The 26,377-nt window shown below is 41.8% G+C and overlaps 3 protein-coding genes across 4 annotated transcripts in view; 1 reads left to right on the top strand and 2 right to left on the bottom strand.

Moving 5' to 3' along the window:
• Positions 1–10,780: 10,780 nt before the first annotated feature.
• On the bottom strand, positions 10,781–20,519 carry LOC113577346 (carboxypeptidase Z-like). 2 transcript variants are annotated; one of them, XM_027009940.3, is made up of 11 exons: positions 20,082–20,516; positions 19,761–19,790; positions 15,319–15,693; positions 14,449–14,664; positions 13,994–14,223; positions 12,799–12,960; positions 12,474–12,629; positions 12,190–12,334; positions 11,849–11,988; positions 11,599–11,698; positions 10,781–11,416 (listed from the first exon to the last, which is right to left on the bottom strand). In XM_027009940.3, the coding sequence occupies exons 1-11, from the start codon at positions 20,182–20,184 to the stop codon at positions 11,088–11,090; spliced, it is 1,986 nt and encodes a 661-aa protein (XP_026865741.3). In that variant the 5' UTR covers positions 20,185–20,516; the 3' UTR covers positions 10,781–11,087. The 2 variants fall into 2 exon arrangements, with proteins under 2 accessions (XP_026865741.3, XP_081550700.1); XM_081694574.1 differs by having other exon boundaries at positions 11,304–11,453; positions 20,082–20,519.
• Positions 16,718–26,377, top strand: part of rpl34 (ribosomal protein L34) — a 33,782-nt gene continuing 24,122 nt past the window's right edge. Inside the window, exon 1 of the mRNA XM_081694575.1 lies at positions 16,718–16,721. The gene's annotated coding sequence lies outside the window, so the exon portion shown is untranslated. The remainder of the gene's footprint in view (positions 16,722–26,377) is intronic.
• Positions 22,302–24,854, bottom strand: gpr78b (G protein-coupled receptor 78b). Its single transcript, XM_027009950.3, has 3 exons — positions 23,863–24,854; positions 23,638–23,751; positions 22,302–22,911 (listed from the first exon to the last, which is right to left on the bottom strand). The coding sequence occupies exons 1-3, from the start codon at positions 24,528–24,530 to the stop codon at positions 22,674–22,676; spliced, it is 1,020 nt and encodes a 339-aa protein (XP_026865751.1). The 5' UTR covers positions 24,531–24,854; the 3' UTR covers positions 22,302–22,673.

The following is a 26,377-nucleotide window of genomic DNA, read 5'->3' as shown; positions in this document are numbered from 1 at the left end:
CCACCAAATCATTTATGGATTAATATCTTATATGTTTTTGTTGCACCATCTGTACTTGTTTGCAGTTAAAAAGGCAATAGTGTGAGAGGAGGAAAAGCTCATTATATAAACCGCAAATTCTTTCCGATCTTTGTAGTCTTAACGCTGTCCCATCTCCCCGGCCGCTGCGGAACTGTCTAAATGCATGGTGTATGCGTGTGTGAGCTCAAGCGATCCAGAGCACAGCACCGAAATGTGTTCCAGTATAAAAAGTTAATTTTGCATTTTTAATGATTTGTCTTACGGCTCGCGTGAGTGAAAAGCACTCACTTGAGCACTCACTTTCAACGTGCAGCTACAGTTTGGCACTGCCCTCTTCCCTCACTGCTTGGGCTTGTCTGCCATCTGTTTATTCATCCACTTTGACAGATGAAAGAAGTTCAGTCTTCACACATGGGTCTTATTTCTGCTAGCTGGCCTACAGCAAGTCTCTCTATCAGCATGGATTCCTCCTCATCTGTTCCTCTGGAATATTTTATGGGAATGGTGTCATTAGAGACTACACACTCTAATTGTTCCCAATCCCAGACCCAATCCTGGTTCTAGTGAAATTTTAAATAACAGCACAGATGAACAGGCTTACCCACAACTGATACAAATGATCTGTAAAACATTATATCTGAGTCAAAAGTAATAATTTGTCTCTGCTTTTTTCTATAAATTGAATTTCTTTATGGAAAGCCCCAACAGTGCCAAGCACAACAGCAGACTCGTGTCATTTTAAGATAATTCAAGATTACGTCTTAACTGGATTTGTGAAATCAACTCTTAATTGCACGGCTGTTTTCTGAACGTGAAAACCCAAAATGCATGCATGTATTTTTCCCTTTTCTGGTTGCTCATCTGTTTGCCTGTTGCCTGTTTGCATATGCTGAGCAGCAAAACAGACAACGCTTGTATGAGATGTCACTTCAAAACGACCAAGCGGTGAAAGGAGTGTTCAAAATCTGAAAGTGACACAGCAATCACGTTCTTCTTGCCGGCAGGCGACACTGTTCGTAGTTATATCAGATGTTAAACATGCGAGTTAAATAAGTTGCTCTGTGGTCTAACAGTGGCGCTCTTATGAAGGCGGTTAGCTGGTGCTTGGTCCTGTACTTCCCATTAAGTAGCAACATGTCTTGGAAACACAGGACAACAACTCAGGAACTGGCGTCTTCCTCTTGGTCACTGCTCACAAAAACCTGGACTAAAAGGCCGAAGGGCTCCAGAGGCACGTATTGATCTGGGCTGACATTCACTGCCACATTTAGCCATCCAGCGTGAAATGCTTTAAAATGATTAGCTAGCATATCATGTGCCATTCAGTGCCTTTAAAATTGCCAAGGACAATATGAAACATATCTCCGCATTATTATAAACTCAAAGGACCAGAGTGTCTCTTTGCTTTGAAGAGCAATTCATGCTTAAAGGTCCTCTGTGATGATTAAGCTCAATAAACATCTGCATGTGGTGCAAAAAAAAAAAAAAAATGCTCGAGGTTCCTGCGTTCTTATATTACATAATGGTAGAACTGTGAAATTTCAGAGCTGACGGAGGCACGAAGGAGGGTTGTGACACATGTAAAGATGAAGATGAAACAGGATGGGAATATGAAATTCTGAAGAGGTACCAGTTTACAAAGAGCATTATGGCCCTGATCTTCATAGAGAGACAGCTGTTGGGTATTATGCATAAAGTCTCAGTTGGACTGAGCATACTGGAGGAAAAATGTAACTACAGTGCTTTACTTCTTGATTCCAGCGTTCCAGCGTATGGCAGTGTCGGCTGTGTTGGCCTTTTTGGATTTTTTGACGTTTGACCTCATTGAAGTATAACAGTCTCTTTTTGCATTCATATGCAATTTCAACTCTTTACTCTATATTTTCTCAACCCATATCCATCTCTCCAGCATGCCTTCCCCATGTCCTTGTTCGTGGTGGTCCTGAATTATTGTGCTTGTGTTTTGATGTTGTTTGTACAGTATTCTCGATATTATCGATTGTAAGCGTCTTTGGATTCTTGTAAACACACTGTTCTTTTTATTAAAATAAACAAACATACAACAATCGTGGAAATTATGAAACAAACAAAATCTCCAACCGTGGCAGAGTTTCAGTTTCCTCCAAGCCATGTGTGCCTTTGTTGCAGTTTGTCTCTTGCACTCACTGGTGATTTGTTTTGACAATATGGATACCTCCATAGCTCTCACGCTGTTCGTTATAAAGTGCTAACCAAATCTGACTTTTGTTTTTTATGACATCATTTCATTTTATCCTCTCTGTCTTTGAGCAGTGACTAAGCAGACCTTTTTACCTGCCATGCTGACAAATATGGTTTGTGGAGCTTGTAGGCTTGATGCAATACCAGAGAAGGTCTCTACCTTGCGCTTGCCAAGGGTCTTGCTATAAGACCAATGTGTATGCCAAAGGTAATCAGGCAACTGCGCTCAGCTGTGCGTCCTGATGTTGTTTCATGCCAGCTAAAATAGCTCAGTACACACAGAAATGTTCCCAGGACCCCAAACTGCCCCGCTCCTCCTCTTGCTAGCATTTTTTAAAGGTTTCATCCAGAGGCCGTGGAGATATTGTTCATTAAGATCAAGAGCACTTATATGGATTGCACTCCATGCATATTTCTGGGTAATTTCACAATGACACTAAAGTAGGCCATGCAAGAGCAGCTTGTTTCTAATTTACGCAAAAGTAAATCAGGCAAAATTAGTTTAGTTTGGTCACTTATGCAGGTCAGTGTCACGGTAGGCCGGTCATCCAGCAGGAAGGACACGCTCACACCTGCCATGCTGCCCAATCACCCACATATGAACCTGATGTACCTGTTCCTTAATTCCCTCCCTCACCATTAAATCCCACAGCTTCCTGCAGCCAGCGTGTGCACATTAGCGGACCCTGGAGCTGCGCGCTTCGCCTGAGCTCAATGCTGATCTAAGCCTAAGGCCTGTTTTTGGTTCCTTTTATCTTTTATTAAGGGAAATAAAGTGGCCTTTATCTTTTCTTCGCCTCTACTGTCACAGTCAACTCAGAGGATGGACTGCAAACAGATGCCAGACTTCAAATATTGTTACATTTTGAAGGTGTACAGCATTTCTGTTATTTTCAGGTTTTTCTTTCCCACTGTATGTCAGGAAACAATCATACAAACATAAATAAACTTGTGTTTGGGTTAATGAGATCGCCTCCTTCTTTAGCCACCGGTGACATATAAAGAGCTTCCTCCCCCCCCCCCCAAATCCGTGTGACATATCGTTGGTGTTTGTCGTTGTGTGTGTTCTTTGTCGGTCTTTGATCCCATGCATGCTGTCTTTAAGCTACCCCAGTGTGCTTTAGTCTGTTTAATGCTTGTTGCATTCTTTGTCCTGTTATCGACTAGTGTTCTAGTGTTCTAGCTGGTTTCGTTTGTGTTTGTTTCGTTCAATGAACGTCTGTGTTCGCCTCTGCACCCTGCATCTGCCTTCTCAACGGTACACCATCTATTCATGAAGTTGGATGGTTACTGGAATTAACCAAAGTTCATGTTATGAATGATACATTTTCCATTTGAAAGAAGCAACAAGAAACAGTGCGAAAGTGAAATGCGACATTAGCGCTAACGCTCGCCAGTCAAAACTTTTCATGAAAGTTGAATTGAATTGTGCAGACTCATGAATTTAAGATCATGTTTGAAATGGAAATTCTTAAAGTTTTGTAGCTAACGCAAATGCATGCACTGCATGAAATTCTAGTGAGATCATATTAGACAACGAACAAAATGAGATGTAATGCAAAATAGACTGGGAGGCAGGAACTGAGACTGTGAATATCCGACATGTGCAAGAAACCTTATATCTTCATAGGGAAGAACTATGGAGTTTTTCAATCTTTGCTTCCATGTGGTCGATTTATTTATTTATTTATTTATTTTGCCAAAGCATTTTATGTATTGATCTTTTAATATTTACGACAACGTTTGTGAGAGTAGAGCAGAAAACATCTGCTGCCATTTTGCATCATTCCTTGTCTTTCTTGAAGGTGTATTCAGTGGTGGACCAAGAGCCCAACTGGATTGTGAATAGTGAGATCTATCTTCACCATATAAAGGCAACTCTGTGAAAGGGAAAACTCAATTCAACTCAATGCACTGGCATATAAGGTTTAAGACACTAGATATCCTAATTGTATGTCAACGATAAATCTGTATCTAAACTCAAACTGACTTTTTGTTGTGTCGAGGATCAAGAAAAAAACCATAGCACAAATTACTTTTACAACAATGGACTCAACGTTTGACTTTAAAAATATAAACTCCTGTTCTAAACCTTTGAAAAGTAATATATAGGACTTCAAAATAATTTTATAATCAAAATTCTCTGCTGTTTAGAATGCGGAGTTCTGACACCAGCCTAAAAGATTCTGGCTGTGCTCTTTATTTTTGAAAGAGAAAAGTCTAGGAATTGTTTCTAGTTTATTTTCACCACATGTTTTTCACTAAGCCAACCCCAGACATTCACCATTATATATCCATTTAATTATCCATCTAATTTTGTGATTTTTCTTTCTGGACCGCCTAGCAGGTGTTCCTAAAGGAGGCGTTTTTGCATTTTGCTCTCTGACTTACTCAATGACTGATTGGTCACTTTTGTTGAGACCTGCAGCTGCATGGGGTTTCAGTGGACCCATACACTCTAACCTGCTGGCTGTAGGATGCCTATGAGCTCATGATGATGAGTACCATTACTATTATTCATCTATAGCATGGGGCCTCTACATTTTGACATTCCCCCCATTCCTGTTTTCTGACTTGAAATCTGGTGAACTGCTGGGATTAAGAGCCTTAACATTATGATGTGTGCAAATTGGCTTCTGCTTCTCGTTGGTGTGTGAGTGATTGTAAAAGCTGATATCTGTCTGTAAAGCATCCTTAAGTTTGAGAAAGGCACTATATAAATGTAACTACTACTACTAGTACTACTAATAATAACAATGCAATTTCCATAAGCAAACATCGGTAGTTGAATGAGTTGTACTGAAGAGCTTTGTGACTTTAAACCTGGCAGTTTGACTCAGCCGTATGTCAGTTTGTGAATTTTCTGCCCTACTAGATCTGCCCTAGTCAACTGGGAATCCTGTTATTGTGAAGTGGAATTGGTTGGCAGGGCATAAAACATGCGGTCCCTTAATTCTGAGGCAATGGAAATGTGTTCTCTTTGGCAGGCTGATGGATGAACCTGAGCTTGGAGAATGCCAGGAGAATGTTACATTGAGGTAGTTAAGGATAAATGCCTTAATGTAAGTCAAGCACGAAGCCATACAAAATGAAAACATTGTAGCTGTCAGAAACGCGTCAACTGTAGTGAATCAGGTTGACCTAAGTTAAGGCCATTCCTTTTTAGCAGTGCAGAAATCATTTAATGCCAAAGATATATGAAATGCATCTGTTCTCATTCATCCATATCTTTCTCCTCAAAACAGGACGGCCCCGACACATTTTTCATTTGTCCGGTGTTTTGATTTTCTCCCCACAACCGTGATGATCATGATTAACTGCAAAACAAACCACAGAACCGAATCTTAGGCCTGAGACTAATGTGTCTAAGACATCGTATTCCACTGCCTGATCTTTGTTTATGTACACCTCTCTCTGGCATTTGTTTTCATTCCTGTCTAGTGCACTTTTACTTCCCCGTAGCACAGGCTCAGCGCTCCAGCGAGTAAGCACACATCGCTGGCCCGGTCCTTGGAGCCTTGCACCAGTTGCTTCCCTCCATGTTTATCCTTTAACTCCCAAACCAAAATGGTGGTCTAGTCAAATGATGTTTGTGCGAGAACCAGCAGCCGAGGCGCTCTTTAGGAGGGCAGTGCCACCAACTGTGGTTAACTGGTCTGAGAAACTCAGAACAATATGCACTATTGATATATTGAGATACACTATATATAGCCAATAGAATGTGGACACGTGACTGTCACACCTATATGAACTTGTTTTGGCATCCCATTCCACAACCATGGGCACTATGGAGTAGCCCCAGAATCGCTACCTCCACTTTTTGTGGGAAGACTTTCCATAGGTTTTTGGAGTTTCTTTGGAATTTGCATTAACAGTACCCTTCCCTGGACGTGAGGGCCCTTGACCCTGAAAACCAGCCCTAGGTCATTATCCCTCTTCCACCAAACCTTACTGTCAGCACCATGCAGTTTGATAGGTTATTTCATTGACTGATCAGTAGACACCCAGTATGGCAGTCCCATGATTAAGCTGGTGACCCATCTTAGAAACTAGACTTGCCACGTTATCTCTGCTTCACATGTTTTGGCCAAGTTCAGTTAGTGTCTAGAACAAAGGAAGTGGCTTATCAACCCACTAAAGTGGTTGTGTGCACATGCACGTTTCGGTAATAGTTACCACTGAACACGCTGAGTGAATGGAAGACAGCTATGAACCTTATGAGCGAACTGAATACTGTTTGTGCAGTTCTGTCAATTTTACAATGAATCAACCTTGTAATTCTCATTCAGAAAGCTCATCTATTTACAACCATACAGCCTCAGACGTTCTGATTAATGAGACCAAGGAAATGTCTGTAGAGAAGCAGTTCTGCACTCCGCTATTTTAACAGTATTAGAAGTGCTCAAGGTCATTAACAGTGCTGTCTTTATCTTCCTCTTTATGTTTTCTCATAATACAGCAGCAGGAATGATTTTGTTTCACTATGAAATTAAAAACCTAAATGTCACTCAGGAAAGAATTGTGAATTTCACCAATGATCCCACATACCCATAGCTGACTAATGCTCCTAACCTTCAGTCAAATGTAAATATCAGTAGCAAGATATACACTGATCTTATTGGAGATCATGGACTACCTGAATAAAGTAGAAGAAAAGCAGAGCTAGCAATCTACTACCTGCCTGACACTGATTTAACACGGCAGCACAGGGAAGCTCAGTTCAACTCTCTCAGTTTCTAACTAAACTCCACCTCCCATCAGTAGCTGGGGGGGAACTGCTCTCCAGAAACACACAGGTCAACGTATTGTTTGATATTGAAATGTCTGACCTCTGAGGTAAACATCACCCCACAGCTCAAGAACATTCCTTTTCACTAGACTTCCTGCTGATTTTATCAGTAATATTAGACAGATACAAATCAACCAATGACTATAGTGGATCCTAACCTGATCATCGCACACATACATACACATGCCGTATGTGAAGTGTGGTTCAGTGGTCTGCTTCTCAGCAAGTCTGGTGCCTCCCTGTAATAGTCTGTTGCGCTGTGTCATTCAGTTCGTCTCCCACTGATGGTAAATAACTGCAGGGCAAACAAAGGATCTCTGCCACAATGGGTTTCATTACCGGAAGCCTCTGTATCAAGCTGCCCTTTTCATGCTTTGCTACATTGTAGTTATGCTGCCTTTATTAATGATTACCACTCAGTACAAAATAGGGAGTGAGAGGCCTGGATTTGCGGGAAGACATATGTATTTACCTGATTAAAATTTCAAATATGCATATGGTTTTAATAGGTTAATAAAAGTTAAATTTCAGATTAGGTTGAGAAGAGGCCCATGACTGGTGGAGAACAGGTCTACATAATGAATCAGGTGCTGAATGTATAGCCAGAAGACAAGTTAGTTTAGTTCTTGCAATGGGGGGATAAAATGCAGCCTCAGCAAAAGATGAGAATTAGGATGATGGGTTTGAATACTAAAAGGTTATATGCAATGCACTGTATACATATGCTCCTGATACATATCTCAATACATATGCTCCCAATGCAAAATCCCACAGAATAATTACTGTATGATGTTGAAAATCAGCATTTATCATTCATTCCAGATCTTAAACCTGAACATTCTCAGATTCTCAGATACACCTGAAGTCTAAAAAAAATCTGGAACACATAGTAGTATTACAGAAAGACACTTTAAGGCCTGCATGATCTTGGCTTATTAAATCATTTGATTGGATCGTGTTTTTTAAGTGGGGCAGTGAGCTAATTTTGTTTACCAGGCATTTAGAAATACTTATATGGTGTTATGTCACACACTTAAGGGTCATGAAATATAGCTGACTAGTCAAGTGAGAAATATTGCTACTTGGTTTGATGGCATCTAGAGAGTTCAAACTGTCCGTTCTTAGGGCAAATTAATAAAATAATAACGAAGTCAATAATAAAAAAGAAAAAAAAGGATGAGTAATACTAGATGAGTAATACTACATCCTCTTAGTGTACTTATATAGTCAAGTAATTTCATTACATTATTGTCAATTTACAATGGATACAGTTTATTGAAATTTAACAGCACAGCTAATAAAGTTCCTGAAACATTGTAACTGGTGATGTGATATGTTAAATTGTGGTACAGCAGCATCCTCTGCTGTTGGTTATAAAATGCCCTCAAACTAATCTAGCTGTTGATGTCAAAATAATATCTCTATTATACAGTACAATAGTAAATAAAATGCACAGGTCCTGTCTTAACGTTTCAATATTGTAGTTTGTTTTAAACTGCAAATTGGATAGCCATTCATATTTTAAGTTATTAAGAAACGGCAAGGCAAGGCAAGGCAAAGACAATTTCAAGAAATGCCAGAGCCTGTAACTTTTCAAGACTTTGATAATAGCTTGCTTAGTCTTAAGGTTTCTGGTGATATCACCTAATCTTACCTTATCACCTGAGGTGTGATTTTGCATTCTGAGCTGTTAGGTTCCATCTTCACTGTAAGCATATTTTAAAAAACAGCAATGTAGGTTACATTTTATGACAATGACCCCAAATGTTTTTAATGTCCAGCCCCTTTGCACAGACTTTCACATTGTACAATGTGCTGATGCATTTTGCCCAGATAGGTTACAACTTGCATAGAAATTGTGCTATTAATAATTCTGAACATTGAGAGTTTTCAGAACTAATTAACATTTAAAGGGGCCATATCCACTTATAACCTTTGTGTGGCGTTATGTTCATAATAAATGTTTACGTGATGGCTTTGCAACCTCTCTTTATCTTGAAAGCGGTGATCACACTAGATTTTTGTTCCAATTCCAATTTTTGTTCCAGATCCAAAATAGAGGAAACAGCCATTTTAGTGGTGTGTTGTTGAGTTAACAAAGCTACCTAGGTATATAACTTAAATGTGCGGACATTCTAAAACTCTTGTATCCTAAAACAGTCGCTTATGAACACCAAACTACTCTCCCATGTTATTGGTCATGAGTACTCTCTACTAGCAAAAAAGAATGAACCTGTAACCTTAGAATGAAGTAGTAATATTTATGGTAAAAAACATTTTCTCCATTTAAAGCCATTATATGGGTAAAGCTTGAGCCTAAAGAATGTCCCTAAATTGTGTGTGTGTGTGTGTGTGGTCAGAAAACTGCAAGTCCTAATTTATGTGATGTAGTTCGGGTGACCCCACAATTCAGTCATATGCCACATGGCATCGCTTGCTTGGAAATGCTCACCAGCTGGCCTAGTGATTTTATCGCTGATTGTGTGCACATACCATTAAATTAATCAGGCTGTTTCTGTTACTGTACCTTATATGATTATATGATCACTAAGCTCTGTTCTGATTGGCTGTCCTGTATTGTGCATTCGTTAAAAAAGCACTCAGCTAAGAACTGCAACGTAAGTGGTGCGGCTAAACTGTTGCAGGCTAAAAAAGCATAGGCATGAGTTTGTTCTCGTGACATCAGAGAAATTGTGATGTTAAAATGAGCTGCTATTGCAGCTTAGATTAGTTTTGAACATGTAACAAAAATGATATGGTCCTTCAAAATTTTTCATCTCAATAAAGTGAGGGAAATACAGTATTTCTTGATCGGGGCCCTTTAAAGAACTCAATCAAAGCTGAGCTCAAGTCATATGAGCCCAGCCAAACACTGACCAGCTCTTCAGATGTTACAGAGGCGCTCACATCCCTGTGAGCAGTTTCTTCTTTGAGCAGCATTTGATGCCCTGAAAGAGAGCACATGGACTCCGCACAGTCAGATAAATAGCTATTAAGAGGCAGTGCTTGACTGTTGATTACCAGGACTGTTATGGACTTCCTGAAGTGCAGACTCATTCTGACCCCAGCTTCCTCCTTACCATATCTGGGGGCCCTAATGGAGTTGCATCAATTTTTCCAATCACCAACTTGCTTCTAACTGCCTTGTTACCACAGAGATGGCCTGCTTCACTGTGGGCGGAAACAGTTGTAGGGATTGTGGATCAGCTGAAACATCATCCTTTACTTTCAGATGACGCACCGAACCTTCTGGACATCAGAATGTTTGGTTCAATTGCTGTCTCTGCTTTCATGTTAACCAATCCATGGATACGGTATTATTTGCAATGACATATTTTAAAGCAGCCACGAGCCCAGGTGAACTGGACACAATGGACTTAGAATGATTTAGTCTCGCCAAAGGTCTGTTGTTAGAGGCCCTGGAATAACTGACATCTACACTTTGCACAGCTCAGTGGTTGCTGAACAAGATATTCTACCCCTCAAATGCTGCCCATCTTGTAGACAGCTAAGGCGTCCTTAAAGCGTTAAGGGTTAACAAAACAAAAGCCATGTTTATAGTGTTGTCAATTTGGGATGCCAGTTTCACTTTGTTGAAGGATTTTCTACACATGGGGTGTGGCTGTTTTGCTCATGAACTTCAGTGTGTAAAGGTTTATATCTACCTATGGGGGAAATATCAGTGCAGAAAAAAAGCAAGGTACATAATGATGTTAGCTGGCACATCAGCAAGAGAAGACTGACAAGTGCTTGGTTTAAATTTGTTATTTTATGAACATTATCAGAAGACAACTGTAAGGACCCAAAGATTATACATTTTATTAAGTACATTTTACCACAGGCCACTGTTGTAATTATGAGTTGAAATAAAATAGTTCTTTTGGATAGTCTATGGAAAATCTGGTAGACTGCACTTTAATGTTTCATAGTAATGCTTTGCTCTGAACACCACATAGTTTGCTGTGTTATAGCAAACAATATTCATGTAACATATTAAGATAAGATTAAGTGTACACAAGAACGACCTGCAAAGATGCCATCAGACCACTAGGTGGAGCTAATTTCTCAGGAGCCAGGTGGGGTTTTGGTTACTAGCATGGGCAAAGTATGACCACCACCAGGGCTTTTCTTGCCTCTCCGCTTCTCCTTGCTCAGATTCCCTCACGTCGTAGTGCTGCTTAAAAGGGTCGAATCGCATGTATGTGCCCACAGATGGGAAGTCATCAAGCTTTAACTGAGTCTTCCTAAGCACAAAGTCCACTCTGCCTGCCCGCTGCATGTTACTGGGAAGGTGCACCCTCTTCCTGGCTTTTGCGTAACCCGGCGCTGAGGCAGCCACGACGTGGATGCCAGGGGTCAGCAGTCTCCAGTAGTCTCCATTTTCAGCTGACACACCAGGGGCAGACACATGTTTGTACAAAGGCTAAGAATAAAGGCAAGTCTCAGAAAACAAAAAGCTGCTGATAGAAAATAAGCGAGTTGGAATACAAGAAATCTTTTTAACATAAAAATTGTTTGTGGATTTTATGTTGACTGGTCCTGTGGTAGAAAACTTCCTGCATTAATACCTGTTGTGATGTGATGCCTGATCCCTTTGACTGACACAGTGGCTCCTTTAATACCATGCCCATCTTCATTTTTTACAATGCCTTTTATCCCATTATGCACCTGGAATACAGAGTAAAAAACTGACCAATGACAGAGATGGGCTGCACAAGTTACGCATAGTAACATATACTCTTAATAAATGTATCAAACAAAGCTCAGATAATTATGCATTAAGGTATATTATTTTTATTGCTACAAAGATGATCTCACCGACTCCATTAAACTCAGGAGAGCTTCTTTATTGGCTTGCCAGCTGCTATACAGATCTTCCTTTGGGGGAAACTTGTCACAGCCAAGGTTTACTGTTATCTCAAAGCAGTTTGTGTGGAGATAATTGAAGTCTGCCATTCCTGCCATAAAAAAGAAGGTCAAGATGTAGTTATTAGCAGCCCAGCCTCCATCAGCCAGCACTCCCGAAAGGTCCGGAATGTAATGCAGAAATCCTATTTATTCATCTATTTGTCGTTTATTCAAGCCTTTATTCAATCCCAACTGAATACATCATTATAACATGCAACTGTACTGCGATGTGTAACTTTCACCACGCTCACCTCCTGCAATGCTGTACCATTCAGCCCCATTGACAATACCCCTTTTATCATCAAACTTGCTACCACAGCTGTACGTGTCATGGCTGGCCATTGCGACATCGGCAGCCTGGGCATCTGCATACGTTCTGGCTAACTGCTTGAAGACCTGCAGTTCAAATGTGTCTCATAATGTAGCAGTAGTTTTTATTTTGGATCAAGTAGCGGTGCTTAGGTAAAGAATTGTACCAGTTGGTACCAGCCTACTAGCTTGTTACAGGTGCACTGTTTTTGATGACAGGAGTCACCTGCTCGTCCGGGGTTGGAGAGAACATATTTCCCCGAGGACTCTTGGAGAGGTCGTAAGGGTAGGACACAACCAGATCTCCTCCGTGGAAGTTAGCTGACAGGACAAAAGGAAGCGATCGTATCCACTTCATGACGGCATATGTCTCTGGAGCGACCTTTAAAATCCACACACACGCACATATTAGGCTCTGCTGGGCTGTAAGTATTTATTTAATGAGGTAAGAGAATGAGATAAGAATATGTTAAGGAATATGTTTCTATTGCTGTTTGTTCTTCTAAATGTAATGCTTTTTAAACATAAGCTACAGTACTGAGAGTTCATACCTTACCATCCCAGTACGAGTCTGGGATGAGGATATGGTCAGTGTGGTAATGCCTGAGCCTACGTTGGCTGTAGACGATAGAGGTCAGGTCTGGGAAGTTCCTATTGAGGTCTATGTTCTGGGCATTGTTTCGGCCACCTGCATCCCTACTGTATCTGGCATCCTGCAGCGTTAATACAACAGGGGTGGTATTTTTTATCTGGAGAATGCTTTTCCTCTAATGCATTCCCTAGTCATCTCGATTGCAGTAAGCAAGATTGAAATAACATGTGGCTCCTATGTGCATACTCTTGTACACAACTGTGTGAAATTCATGTTTCCCTCAGCAGTTTACCTCTAAATGCTAAATGGTTTTCTAGTACTTGCCTTTCTCACTGAAAGTTAGGCTCCCCTAATAATGCCTGATGGAGGTTTAACTGTAAATAGCAGTTTAAACATAACATCTTAACTGTCACTGTACTGTGAAGGGTAAAGTTATGTCATCCAAAACATGAAGTTATAAAGTAGAGGTTTTCATCCCCAGTCCAGGGGACCCACTGTTCTGTACAGCTACTAGTTATGTCTGTTGCAGGACACCTGATCCAGCTCATGTAGGGCTTGATAACGCCTGATAAGCTGGATCAAGTGTGCAGGACCCACTGCACCTCTCCAGGGGTGGAGTTAAAAGCCCTCGATCCAAAGCAGGGGTGCTCAATTCATGTGAACCCTGCAGAGTTTGGTTCCAACATCTAACATTCTGATGCTATCAGATGTCTTTATAAACTTTAATTTAAACTCTGCAAAACTGTTTGCAGAACTCTGCAAAACTCTGCAAAGCCCTGTTCTGAAACCATGCATTTGTGTTTTTCTTCTCTGATATTTCCACTGTAAACTCATGTAGGACTTGAGAATTGCTGATTCGGGATCAGTTAAATTATTGTGGAGGGGTACTCCACCACCACAACTAGGTGACACCACTATATGAGCTAAAAAGTAATTCAAGGTAAGGTAGGACCACAGTGCAGAACTGCAATTCGAGAAATGTAACCAGCAATCACTCTCAATACCTTAAATGGTTGATTATAAGGTCAAAAAAAGCACTAAATCTTTGCTATGAGACACATAGTAATATCTAGATTCCTTTCTAACAGTAACACGAACCTACAGCCAATAAATGATCGAGAATGTGTGGAACACTAGGAGAATTAACCTTTCACCTCATCGTAATCTGAGTCAGTTCCGCTGTACACTTCAGAAAAGGCCAACTCGTAGCCGTCCGGGTTCATGGAGGGTAGGAGATGTATCCGTGTGGTATTGATGAGGTTCTGGATGCGAGTGTTCCCCAGCATATACTCAGAGCACAGGTACTGGGCTAGGTAAATCAGCAGCTCTCTGCCCACGCCTTCGTTCCCATGCATGTTCCCAATGTACTTGATTTCAGGCTCCACTGTCCGACAAAGCAGATTGAACAGAGGTGGGGAATGTTTATTGGAGATGTATTTGCTTTGACAGCTAATTCGGGACAGCATTGTGTCTTTTTTTTTTTTTTGTCAGTTATCTTTTTAATAAGATACGCTTTTAAAATATTCTTAAAGGTTCAGTGGAGCTTTGTGCTTTTGCTGTACAAAAAAAAGAGGGTTTCAGTTACAAAATACAGATATTTCCTACTTACATAGCTCATGCTCTCCAGGGTTGTTGGAAAACTCAATTACCAGCAGGTCTCTCTTTTCAAAACTCTGTCCAATGCTGTATGTTCTAGAAATGTGGGAACACTGTTCCGCTGTCTTCTCTAGGATGTTGAGCATTTGTGTGTTGGAGTGATAAAGGAACTGGATGATTGTTGAGGGCTCCTCTGTAGAACCACTGGTCACTGCAATCGCCTCTCTCTCTTTAAATGGCAGAAAGTTAATGAGTTGCATCATTTTAATCTTCAAATACATGTACTGATATCCATCTGTGTTGCCTGGATTTGAAGGGAAACCATATTGAAATTTCAGGCAAAATTAATTCAGAATGTGACTTGTCTTGGAGTGCACTTAAGCCAATCTTTGTTTTTTTTTTTTTTTTTGTGGCACATTGAAGATGGACAGCCGAACGCATCTGCAAGAGAGTGCCGGCTGCTTATTTCTGTGTACATGTTGTAACAGGCACATAGAATAGGTCAGCATAACTCTAAATTGGCAGGGACACTAAAGACACTAAGCCATCTTTCCTAGACAATTAAGGCACAGCCAACTGTGTTCTCATAAACTCCCAGCCAAGGACGTCTGGGACATCTCTGGTAATTGAACATCAGTCCCAGTGACAGGACACAACCTTATTAGCTTACTGTACTAGGATTCCAAAAACAGATTTTTCTTGCAAGAGACCAAATGAGACTAACCTGACTTGTGTGGAATACAAGATAAGCTACAGCCACCTTCCACAACCAATTTGATTTAAACTGTAATGTTATAACTACTTATTACTACGTTATTACTATTACAATCTAACAGGTGCATATAAAAAGCAGGCATCCCTAAACTCCACTTCCTCTTATTACCACGCAGGCCTTCCAGGGGATTATAGCAGCCCTCCTCTTCACTGACGAAGAAGCGGTCGCAGTCCAGGAAGTAGGGCCAGGCCATGGCAATGCCCTCAAAGGCGTGGGCACAGGCCTTGTGGACAGCCTCGCAGGTGCTGCGGCACGGCTTGACGATCCTGTGACCCTCGCAGTGTGGTGCTACCACAGAGCAGGCCAGCATGCGCATGTCTGGGGTGCATTCCCCACCCAGCAGAGAGTTCATCACACTCAGCAGCAGGTACTCGGTGCTCTGCTCTACCTCCTCACGGTTCCTCTGACCCAGGATGTTGGGGTACGTAGTCTTGGTGTAGGGCATGTCATCACAGTAAGCCAGCATGATGTCCGTGCATTCGGCTGGAGTGGTCCGTAAACAACAACAAAATAAACAAGTGGTCCATAAACAACAAACAAACAAACAAAATGGGAAAAAAACCAAGCAAAAATCACCCTAGACATAGGTTGGGATGCTAGAAGCTGACCATCAAAGCAGAGTTGATTACATGATTTCAATGATATTAAAGTCTACTAATTAACATGTCTGTCAACACTTACTGCCGTGCTTCTATTTAGGCAGGAGGCAGAGAAATTGCTTTCTAGTACACATTTTGTATTTTTGTACAAGTCCTTGTGTGGTTGAAAGCATTGTGTGATCTTCTACTGAGCACTAATTAAGAGTGGGAACTATGTTTAAATCAATGTTCTGTATCCCACATTACAAGAAAATAAATGTGAATTACATAATTTTTTATTTGGCAAGTATTCTGGGAGCTATTACATATATTCTGACTGAACTGAATATAAGTTAGACTCTCTTCAGTATCAATCTTAGCTTTTAAATGAATATATAAATAATTTATAACATAATCAGTCTTTTGGACAGCTATGTGAGGTAAGTCCCTAAAAGAAGATTCCATTCTGTCTTTCAGAAAGATCTCATTTCTAAAAAGGAAGTTAACTACTATGATTTTTTTTTTCTTTTTAACTTTGACATGTCCACCTTCCAGGGTGAAAAAATGAACACAGTGAACCTGCCTTGAAGGGCATTTTCACTCGAGAGGTCGACATATTTTACTTGCAGAAGATAAGTATTGTGGCATGCGCCATGGGACCTAGGATGGGGACTGGTCCGGGAAACAGAGAGGAGCCCAGTAAGGACTCCCAGAATGCTGCACACCTATGTCTGTGTAGAGTGCATGTTGTTTAGTTACCTACCCCCATTTTCAGTGTTAAGTTCAGTCCCTTTCCTGTTGTTGTTATACTTAATAAATAAAAGAGTGTTTTCATTTGAAGAAACAGCATTTCCTGGTCCTTTTTCTGCTGATGTATTGGTGTCAGAACTGAGATGTTGCTGTCGAGCTGGAAGAAATTGAGTGTCATATCATCAGACTTGAAGGTAGATGGTGAAAAGGGCATAGCCCAGAGGAAGGATGTACCAAGCGTTACACCTGACCCCTCCAAGGCGGGTCCAGTCAGCCGAGAGCAATGCGGCTGGGCAGGGATGACAGTGAAGGAAACATTGTGGCAAGACTCAGCATCAGAGCCAAGCTGGCACCCGGTGAGAGAGAGAGATGATGGCAGAGATGTCATGCATCCCTTCTAGGCTACAATAGCAAAGGTGCCTGGAAATCATACTCCACAGAGCCGCAGGTGGTCATCCGCCATTGTGTCTGGTTAGCGGTCATCGCCACAAAACAACTTTGTTGTTGTTAGGGAGTAAAGCACTGCAGGCGCTTGTGTATCTGCCGCTACTGACCTAGTGGCGTCGACAACGTCCCTTGACCAGTGACATTTTGGACAGGTGTCTACAGCATTGTCAATCAGGCGACTGCTCCTGGAGAGGCAGAGACTAAAGTGTACTGTTAATGGAACCGAGCATGATGGTTCGGCAGGCATACATGGTGGCCACACAGGAAGAGGAAGAGTTAGCACTGGACCAGTTCCTGAATGCATTGGTGTTAGAGGGGACACAGAGAACAGCCCTCAGCATTAATGGCACAGCTAGGAAGCCTGGCTGCCACTGCAGGATTTAGATTGAGTGTAGGCTGAAAACAGCTCATCAACCTCATCGACACGGGCTCATCTGTGTCACCAGGCATGCTCCGCCATCAGACACCACCACGGCCGACTGGGACAACTCTCCAGCATTCGAGTCAATTGCTGGCAGCTGAAATGATATGAGTGGGAAGAAATGGCTCACTGTTGTAGTGAGGGGGAGTCTGGGCCAAGTGCACAAGATCTGGCTTGCACCTGTACTGGATGCAAGCATATTCAGTTTGGATATCCTCGCGGTGACTGGAGCCATACTCACCCTTAAGACACCCTTAAGAGAAGACAAGTGAAACTGTCAGCAGCAGCTCACAGTTGGGCAGAGACAGAGTCAGGGCTCGCTGGCTGTGTGGCCTTCATTTTCCGTTGGTGGATCTCCCGGACAGGGCTGACAGCGTTGTAGAAGCTGAACATGCAGTGCCAGTGATGGTTGGTGGATCTGTGAGGGTCATAGGCAGCGGACACGAACAGAACCCTTATCAGCATCAACAATGGAGAAAGCGTGGAGGACAGCAACGGAAAGAAAAGAGGAGGTTTGTGCAACACTGGAGGCCGCGTGTGATCTCTGGCAGTGGAGTCTGGCTTGACAGCAAATCAGAAACAGCGGTTTTGGGAGCTTCTGCGTTATAGTGACATCGTCACAGCCACGGCTGTGACAGAGATTGCACAGGGACATTATTGCAACGCAGCATTAAAACCGGCAATGCCACACCGATTCGGCTCCAGCCCCACCGGCTCCCCTTGCCTTTAAAGGATATCATGGAGAAAAAAGTAAAGAGGAAGACAGCTTTGGGAATCATGGAACTGTCAAACAGCCCCTGGGCAGCACCGGTGATCCTGGTGAAGAAAAGGATAATAGCACATCTGCTGCCTAAATGGTAATACTGAAGCCCTGTATTGCTGCCTGTGTGCCACCAAAAAATACTGGTATTCTATTCTCTCAAGTAGAGAGTCCAGACAGCTAAAAGGAGTGCTGCAGCTACCATTGCCCCCAGTGACACCAGGCTCGATGCTGTGAGCTGAGAGGAGTTCTGCTGCACCCAGGAGGAGGATGTACAATTCTCTTGGCCATGAGGATCACTAAGTGGGCAGACATTTCAGTGTACGGGGCGGCATGTGTGGTAACTGTTAGTGCTATGCAGCCTGAGACAGACTGAGTTGGGCATGGTGCAGGCACCACCTGGGGAGGGGCACTTTCCCACCACTGACTCTGGGAACTGATATGTCCATGCGACCAAGGACTACTTCACCATGTGGCCTGAGGTGGTCATGGGTCAGAACATGGCTGTAAAGAGGGAGCAGCTATTGGTTGAGTTCTTCTGCTGGTTTGGGTTGCAGAGAAACTCTACAGCGACCAAGAGCGTAACTTGGAGTCAGCAGTCATGGCTGAGATCTGCAACTGGTTGGGCATCCAGAAGACATAGAGTATGCTGCTACATCCTCAGTACAGTGACCCGGCAGAGCGTTTCAACACCAGCGCACCTGGAATTTCCAGCAGCCTCCGGTCCTGCTGGTGTGCGTTTCTGCTGTTCAGGAGTCAACCAGGTTAACTCCAGACTTTTTGATGTTCGGCCGCAAGCTCGAGACGCCCACAGAGCTCGTGTTTGGCTGTCTGCCGGGATCAGAGGAGTATGGTGCACCTTCCGCACTATGCGCCAGCTTGCCAGAAACATCTCTCATGCCAAACACAGCTAATCTTGCTAGGGATGTCAATGCGTTGTACGACCTGCACTGCAGAAAGGGGCTCTGTCCAAATTCCAGTCTCCATGGGAGAGCCCCTGAGTTGTGAAGGAGCATCTGGGTGAGGTATTGTATCAGGTCTGAGCAGGACAATGGACTGTCGTGGTCTGTAGGTGGCTGTGTAGCATCATCTGCCATAGGGCCTATGGTGGGGACCAGGGAAACAGAAAGGAGCACAACGAGGACTCCCAGAATGCAGTTCGCATTTATTTGTTTTGATTTAATGTGGTAAATACTTGTAAAGTATTGATTTGTGTATCTTTGATCTAGTCCAGTTGTCTTAGTTTTTATCAGTTCGTTTAAATGTGTCTACCGTCCTCGTATAGTGCATGGGTTTTAGTTACGCCCCCCCCCCCCCCCCCCCCCCATATTTCCCCCATTAAGTTCTTTTTAGATGTTTTTATGCTTATTAAATAAAAGCATTTTAATTTGAAGAATTGGTCCTTCTTCACCGGTGTCACTGCAATTACCTTCTAGTAATAATAATAGTAATAGCAATCTTAGTAATAGTATTGTTTGTTAATAAAACGTGCTTGTGAACGCTCTTGAGCTGATTTTCTTAACGAAAAAGCGTACAACTTTCGAATTGTCCATGCCAACCCATGCAACAAACACGAACGGAAGTAATCACTCACGTCTCTTCTCCTGGTGAGCTTTGCATAGTCCTGCAAAACAAAATTGGAAGATTATCTACTTTGTTTACAGCACTAGATTTCCTTAAAAAGTACACAGTTATGAATGAAGATATACATTAAACTTGCTCGACGCCACCTGTTCATAGCACAACGTCTATAAGGTTAATTGAATTTCTCTGGTGCGGTTTATCGCGATCTGTGAAATGTCACTTTTAATCCTGCAGCGTCAGTGTTAATTCTGCACGTCGTGTCCTAATCCGTGTCCTTGATACTTCTGAGTATAGTATTCGCGGAACAAGTCGTCATTTTGAGAACACCAACCTTGAAAATAGTCCCCGCAGCGCTGTGGCGCACACAAAGCAGCTGTCGCCAGAAGTCTGAGCAAAAGACATGTCCGTAAAGATAACACTCCTGCCCGATCCATATCCACGGGATCCGTAGATGGTCGCAGTATAGCGCCCACCTTTAGTGCCAGTGAGAAACTTTAGGATATAGGAAGTCTTTATAAACGCAGTACTGACCTGTCAGATTACACTGGTAATAAACCGAGAAGAAAGAAAAGAATCAAACAAACGCGTTGCCACTTAGGTGGATACTCTCTGAAGTTCCGTATCTTATTTTAGGAATATCGTCATTCCTGCGCAATTACGGCTCTTCTGTTTTCGTACGATAGGCAAACACCGTTACGCAGGTTGAGAAAGCCAAGATGAGGCCATGTTTTGGCGTAAAAAGCGAGGGAGGAATATTGACATGGTTACAGACTTGTTTATAGATGCACAATACGACAGAAACCTCTGTCGTCATTGTTTCTACGAGAAAGCGCCTTGCCTTGAAAACCGCTCATGAAGTGCGCAACCCTTTGGCGCTGTTAAAAAAGTTTTTCGGACGCGAGTATTATATCATTCCTGTGAATTTGGGGATTGTCTTGAATTCTCTAATGGTTGCCATCTGTAGTCGCTTGGTCTGGCTAGGAACAGCTTAGCCTAGGAACGAAATACATAAAATATTTGACTGACCCTGTTAAATGTGTCTCAAAAAGACTTATGGAGCTATGTGGTTCTGAATACAAACATTAAATATGAAAAATTGTTTCTTTTTCCAAATGGTATCTTATTTGCGCAGTTATTTGCGGTCTGACAAACCATGGCAACATGGTAAGAATAACAATTTCAAGCTAAAGAATTCAGCAAGCTGTGACATGCACTGTGGCATTACAGCAACAACTCAATGGAACAGTAAACTATCCTAAAGGTCCTTAAGTTTCCAAGCTGGTAGGTCCAGACCCCTTCATGCCAAAAGAATAAACCTGAATGACAGCATCATTGCACTTTCTCTTCTTTATGTGCCCAACAACGTTTTCAAAACAAAACCAAGCAAACAAAGAAAAAAACATGAAACTGTATCATATGTTGGATTTGTTCATAGAATTAAAATTAGTTGCATTTAGGTTCATTTTCTTTCCAGATCTCTTCCCATGCTACGTGAACAGAATAAACATCTGTTCAGACCACTGTTTTGCTTGATATATATTAATAGGGTAATAGATTCTCTGGAGTGACACAAGTTAACACAAATATAGCTAGTTGTTCTGCTATGGAGATGACAAAAATCACCGTAACTACAAAAATATTATTGGGACCATGAATTTGCTGAAAAAAAAAACTGCATAATGTAATTTATCTCAATTGACATTATAATGCATGTTCTAATTTATTGCACCATGTTCACAAAACGGTACATTTTCAACAAATCTGGCACAAACACAGCTGTATAAAGCACTTCCTTGGTTACTTCAGTATGTCTTAATTTCTCACCCCACACGTCTGCCTTAATGTTTGAAACAATGTAATGTGCACTACAAAATTCATATACTGTGCAAAGTAGTTACATCAAAAATCTGACTTGTTTACCTGTAGAAACAGAACTTGCGCACACAATGGTGTTGCTGTAACAAGAATCTAGTACATTCAGTTACAACATTATAGGTACTACAGTGTGATTTTCAACTTTGGCTTTTCAAATAACTATTAGCAAAGATTATGTTATAATAACGAAGTAGAGTATAATTTGGTGACCAAGATGCTTGCGAAAGAGTGAATTCACAATGAATTCCCAAGTAGTTTGACAATGATGCCCACTTTTAAAACAAATAAATGTATAAAATAAATAAATCACTTCCAGTAGAAACATCAATGGAAAATAGCACGCTTTCATCTTGTGAGGTTTGCTCATAGCATTCAGACAATAATTGTGATCATATCTTTAGTTCAATGATGATTTTCCAGAATTCCATGTTTTAATGAGGTTTTCACTAGAATATGTTTTGATAAACTTGGAAAAAGGCTTAGCGCTTACTATAAAAGTGACAGCAATGTCCACTGAGCTTCTGTTATTCTTTTCTGTGGTCTGTATCTTCTGTATCTGTCTGTGCGTAAGTATGTGTGTGTGTGTGTGTGTGTGTGTGTGTGTGTGTGTGTGTGTGCATGTGGGAGGGTGCATGCGTGTATAGATGTGTGTGTGTGTGTGGGTGGGGGTGTGTGGGTGTGCATGTGGGAGGGTGCATGCGTGTATAGATGTGTGTGTGTGTGTGTGGGTGTGGGTGTGTGGGTGTATGGGTGTGTGTGTGTGTGTGCACGTGTGTGTTTGTATGTGCATGTGTGGTTCCTCACAAAACGAAGCCAGTTAGTCACGTATCCTTTGCTATTGTCCATGTTTATTAGTGATATCTGGTGCATATACCTTAAGGAGTGAACTCCTCCAGCTGCATCTAATTGGTTGTCATAACATCCTCTCCCTCTCCTTTTCTCCTGTGCTCTCTCTCTCTCTCTCTCTCTCTCTCTCTCTCTCTCTCTCTCTCTCTCTCTCTCCTTTGACTTCAAAGGCTTTGGGATTTTCCAGCGTTTGCAAGTGCCATTAACTGATTCTTTGGAGACAGTAATCATTTTCTGTGTCCAATGAGCTGTTGTGTCCAGAAGAAGGGTACAAGTCACGTTTCAGAAGCCGGTTGGCTCCTGTAACCAGGGCTTTTTTGTACTGCTGCCGCAAGAGGGAGTATGCAAAAGGGTCTGAAGCAGCCTTGCTGTATGTTAAACACCTGCTGAAAATGCCCCAGTGCCGGTTGATGTCCACAAAAGGAAGGAGCTCTGCCAGCCTGAGAAGCAGAGAGCAAGAACTCAGTAGTCTGAAGACAGTAGGAATATTAAATTGATGTCAGCTTTTTTGTGGTAGTTGACATCTTGTGCCTGATCTTTTGTGTTATTTATATTTATGCATGCAAGTGTATACTGATATACAGGATCCCTATAATGGGAAACCTAGGATGTATTCATGGTAGTTCAGTAATACATTTAGTGGTTAGAAAATTATGATCCAGAACACAGAATTTCACAGAGAAAGGGATATTTTGGATGGTAGTCATTCATCAGCAAGAAAATTGCTTATACATGCATGTTTGTATGTGTGCACGTATGTGTTTATTTATGTAGATAGTTTTTCTTATTGTCTGCTTGTTTATTGTTCATGCGCTATGTGTTTTTGTCTGTCTAGGGTAGGGAAATGAATACAGCAGGCGTTACAGAAATATGTTACAAAAATAAGGAGTAGTGAAGCTTGTTTAAGGTCGCTCGAGCACTAGGTATAGGCCCCCGTTTTATCACCTCAGGTGCACATCAGCTAGCTATTCTAAGAAACGATTGTTTATGATGCAGTTCACGTCAACAGCTTACGTTACATGACGCAAAAACACCTTAACAGACTTAGGAGTGCAACTCTTTTTTCTCTCAAAATTGGGCACAATGGAAATTCGGTTACAGAACCCCTAAAACAACGTGAATGTGATGTTTCCCGAAATTTACATTTGATTTGAAAGAATACATACCTGGTTATCACATAAGGAGCGAAGCAGATAATAAATGAGCCAATGAAAATACTGATTTTCTTGGTCGCGCGCTGTTTCCTCTTTTTTTGTTCGGCAATACAGCGTTGTTTAACACTAGAAGAAGTAGCACGCAATACCGTGAGAAACACATTTTGATGCGAGCACAGGACCAACATAATAGCATCCTGATTGTAAAATCACAAACAAATAAAGTGAAATAAATACCTTGGATGTATATCTACCAGTAAGAAGAGGGTCTGCATGGTTATAATGTCAATCCTCTTGCAGTGAAAGCGTGCAACTTTTAAAACCTTTAAATATGTGACGCACAAAATCAGGAGCGAAAGCATGAAACTGGTGGCATGGTACACAACGGTGAACACAGTAAACTTAATCCGTGCGTTCTCCTCGGTCAGATGCAGCGTGCAGGATGCGTAAACATGGTGGTAGCCAACCCAGGAGGAAAGCAATGCGATGAGGGAGAATGTGAGCGAGTGAAGCCACGAGTAACACACCATAACCAGCGCGTCCCGATAGCGCATTTTACTGGAGTAACTTAGCGGGAAGACTACGGCGATCCAGCGGTCTATACTGAGGGCTGCCATGCTCAGCATCGTGTTGGCAGTCAAGAAGGTCTCTAGAAAGCTGACTGCGTGACAGAGGCAATCTCCAAAGGGCTGCTGTTTTCTTATAATCCCCACCAAAGTAGATGGCATGTTCACGATAGTGATCAGTATGTTGCAAAAGGAGAGGTTCATAACGAATATCCCCGGCACCTGTTTGCGTATCTCGCTGCTGTTGATGAAGCATAGTAACACCAGCAAGTTCGACAACAAAGAAACAACCGCGATCACAACGATAAACAAGGCAACCAGAATTTCCGCAAAGTCCATTTCTCACTCCAGAAGTATTATCGAAGTACGTCTAGCCACGGTGATTGTGAGCACGTTATAACACGCATGATTCCTCGTGTGTTGGTTGTTTGTACTCTTCTTATAGACAAAAATTAACTCCAAAAGTCGAACGAGGCGCAACTTGCGCGCGCTGTCCAGCGTGCTGAATCGTAAGAGCGCAGACGGTTCCTTTTCATTCTCTTCACTTCGCCGCTAAATTAAAGTTTCACATGCTCGTCTTCTCAATTCGTTCTGTCAGAGAATTGCAGATTCACTATAAATTGGTGCTGTACGAAGTCCTTGCTCCAAAGACTGGTCTCTTTCTGTTCCTCTCTCAGCTCGAATTCACTGCCTCAGCGCGAACTCAGTGTGAAGCCCACAAGAGCTTGGTCCTCAGATCATGCGCACGAAGTAACCCACTGTGGGAGGCCAGATAACATAGTATTCCGATTATTGTCCAAGGAAATCCAAATTACAGCAGCATTATGATTATTCAAACGTGAGGTGATAAACATTTGCCATTGGCCTCATATATTTCATGGAAATATTGAAGTGTAACACATGCAGTTACCCTAAGCAAATCATTGCAAGATTCCAAACTTAATTAAAGACCTTAAATGTACTTATTTTTCACTCTTTCCCCCTTTACTTTATAATGGAGTTAGCCAATAGCTTGTATTTAATCAAGGGATGAAGACTTCAAGCTGGCCTACCTGGGACCATTACAAGATTACAAGACCTTAGAAACATGGGGGGGGGGGGGGGGGCATTCAAAGGTTTGACTATGGTCGTGCTATCAGAATCCAGGCATGTGTTTTGGATCAAAAGATGAATGTATCTACCAGCAGTGCATGCTTTGTTGAAGGAGCAGTGAAAAACAGCGGGGTTCTCTCAGATGATGGGAAGATGAAAGAAGACGCAGCAGAATTAGATGTGAGCTATTATGATGAACAGCCCTTCTGTGCAGCAGTTTGGGTCAATATTTGAAGCTCTACAGAAACTATGAAGACAACCTTTTACCAAGTTTGAAAATCAATAGGCTTTCATTGGAACCCTGTACAGAGGTATGAAAAAAGCATAGCAGCGTAAAATAGCCAAATTCAATCAGAATGAAATGCAGATATGCTTTGGGTCAGGAGCTGGATAGCTCTATCAGATTTGGTGGTTGTAGTATTGAAATTAAAATAGTATTGAAATTATTTTTTCAGTGGGATTATGTGGGGATGAAATCTTAGTGAAGAGTGGGTCATCAGTTGAATCATTTTACTAACAGATGGTATGGTTTCAAACGATATCAGATCATATAAAAATGAATGGTTTTCTATGGGACAGTTAGGTCAAAGAGTGTTATGAGTATATGTTTGGACTAACAGCTGAATTTATGCTTTTATTATTGTTTCTATTTGATGATGGAGTGATGAAGAACAGGGCTGGACAAATGACTGCTGCCAGGAGAAAACAAAATGACTGCTGCCAGGAGAAAACAATTGGGAATCTATGGGAGGAGAGAGGCGTGAAAGAGAGGATTACAGGGCATACAGCCACATGCTTGGGGTATCCGTTAACTCTTATACCGAGCTTGACAGCCCGAGCTTAAACATTCAAGGAGTAACAAAGTTACGGGACGATGGAGTGATGAATAAAATAAAGGATAAAAGATAAGAGGAAGAAAAATATGTGTATGCATAAGCCTGCGTGCATGCTATCAACAGCCCCTGTATGCCAGCTTTTACGGCAGCATAAGCACAAGCACTTTGCAGCAAGACGCAGAATCTGCAAGGCAGTTTGATAGTTCTAAATGGTACTGAAACTAAAAGGAGAGATAAAATACATAATTACAAGTCATT

Source organism: Electrophorus electricus, chromosome 13, assembly GCF_041902795.1.
Source record: "Electrophorus electricus isolate QZ-2024a chromosome 13, ASM4190279v1, whole genome shotgun sequence".
NCBI classification, from domain to species: Eukaryota; Metazoa; Chordata; class Actinopteri; order Gymnotiformes; family Gymnotidae; genus Electrophorus; species Electrophorus electricus.
Note: the sequence above shows the minus strand (reverse complement) of the source record. Positions and strands in the feature narration are given on the sequence as shown.

Bases quoted from the DNA above. Each gene is read 5' to 3' on its own strand.
- gpr78b (XM_027009950.3), bottom strand. From the start codon at position 24,530: ATGGACTTTGCGGAAATTCTGGTTGCCTTGTTTATCGTTGTGATCGCG. The intron at 23,752-23,862 runs GTATTTATTTCA...TACTTCTTCTAG, and splicing joins CTGGTAGATATACATCCAAG to TGTTAAACAACGCTGTATTG. The intron at 22,912-23,637 runs GTATGTATTCTT...TCTGCTTCTCAG, and splicing joins GCTCCTTATGTGATAACCAG to GCTGGCAGAGCTCCTTCCTT.
- LOC113577346 (XM_027009940.3), bottom strand. From the start codon at position 20,184: ATGGATCGGGCAGGAGTGTTATCTTTACGGACATGTCTTTTGCTCAGA. The intron at 11,699-11,848 runs GTGAGATCATCT...TCTGTATTCCAG, and splicing joins TCCTGAGTTTAATGGAGTCG to GTGCATAATGGGATAAAAGG. The intron at 11,417-11,598 runs GTATTAATGCAG...CTGGTGTGTCAG, and splicing joins CAGGCATCACATCACAACAG to CTGAAAATGGAGACTACTGG.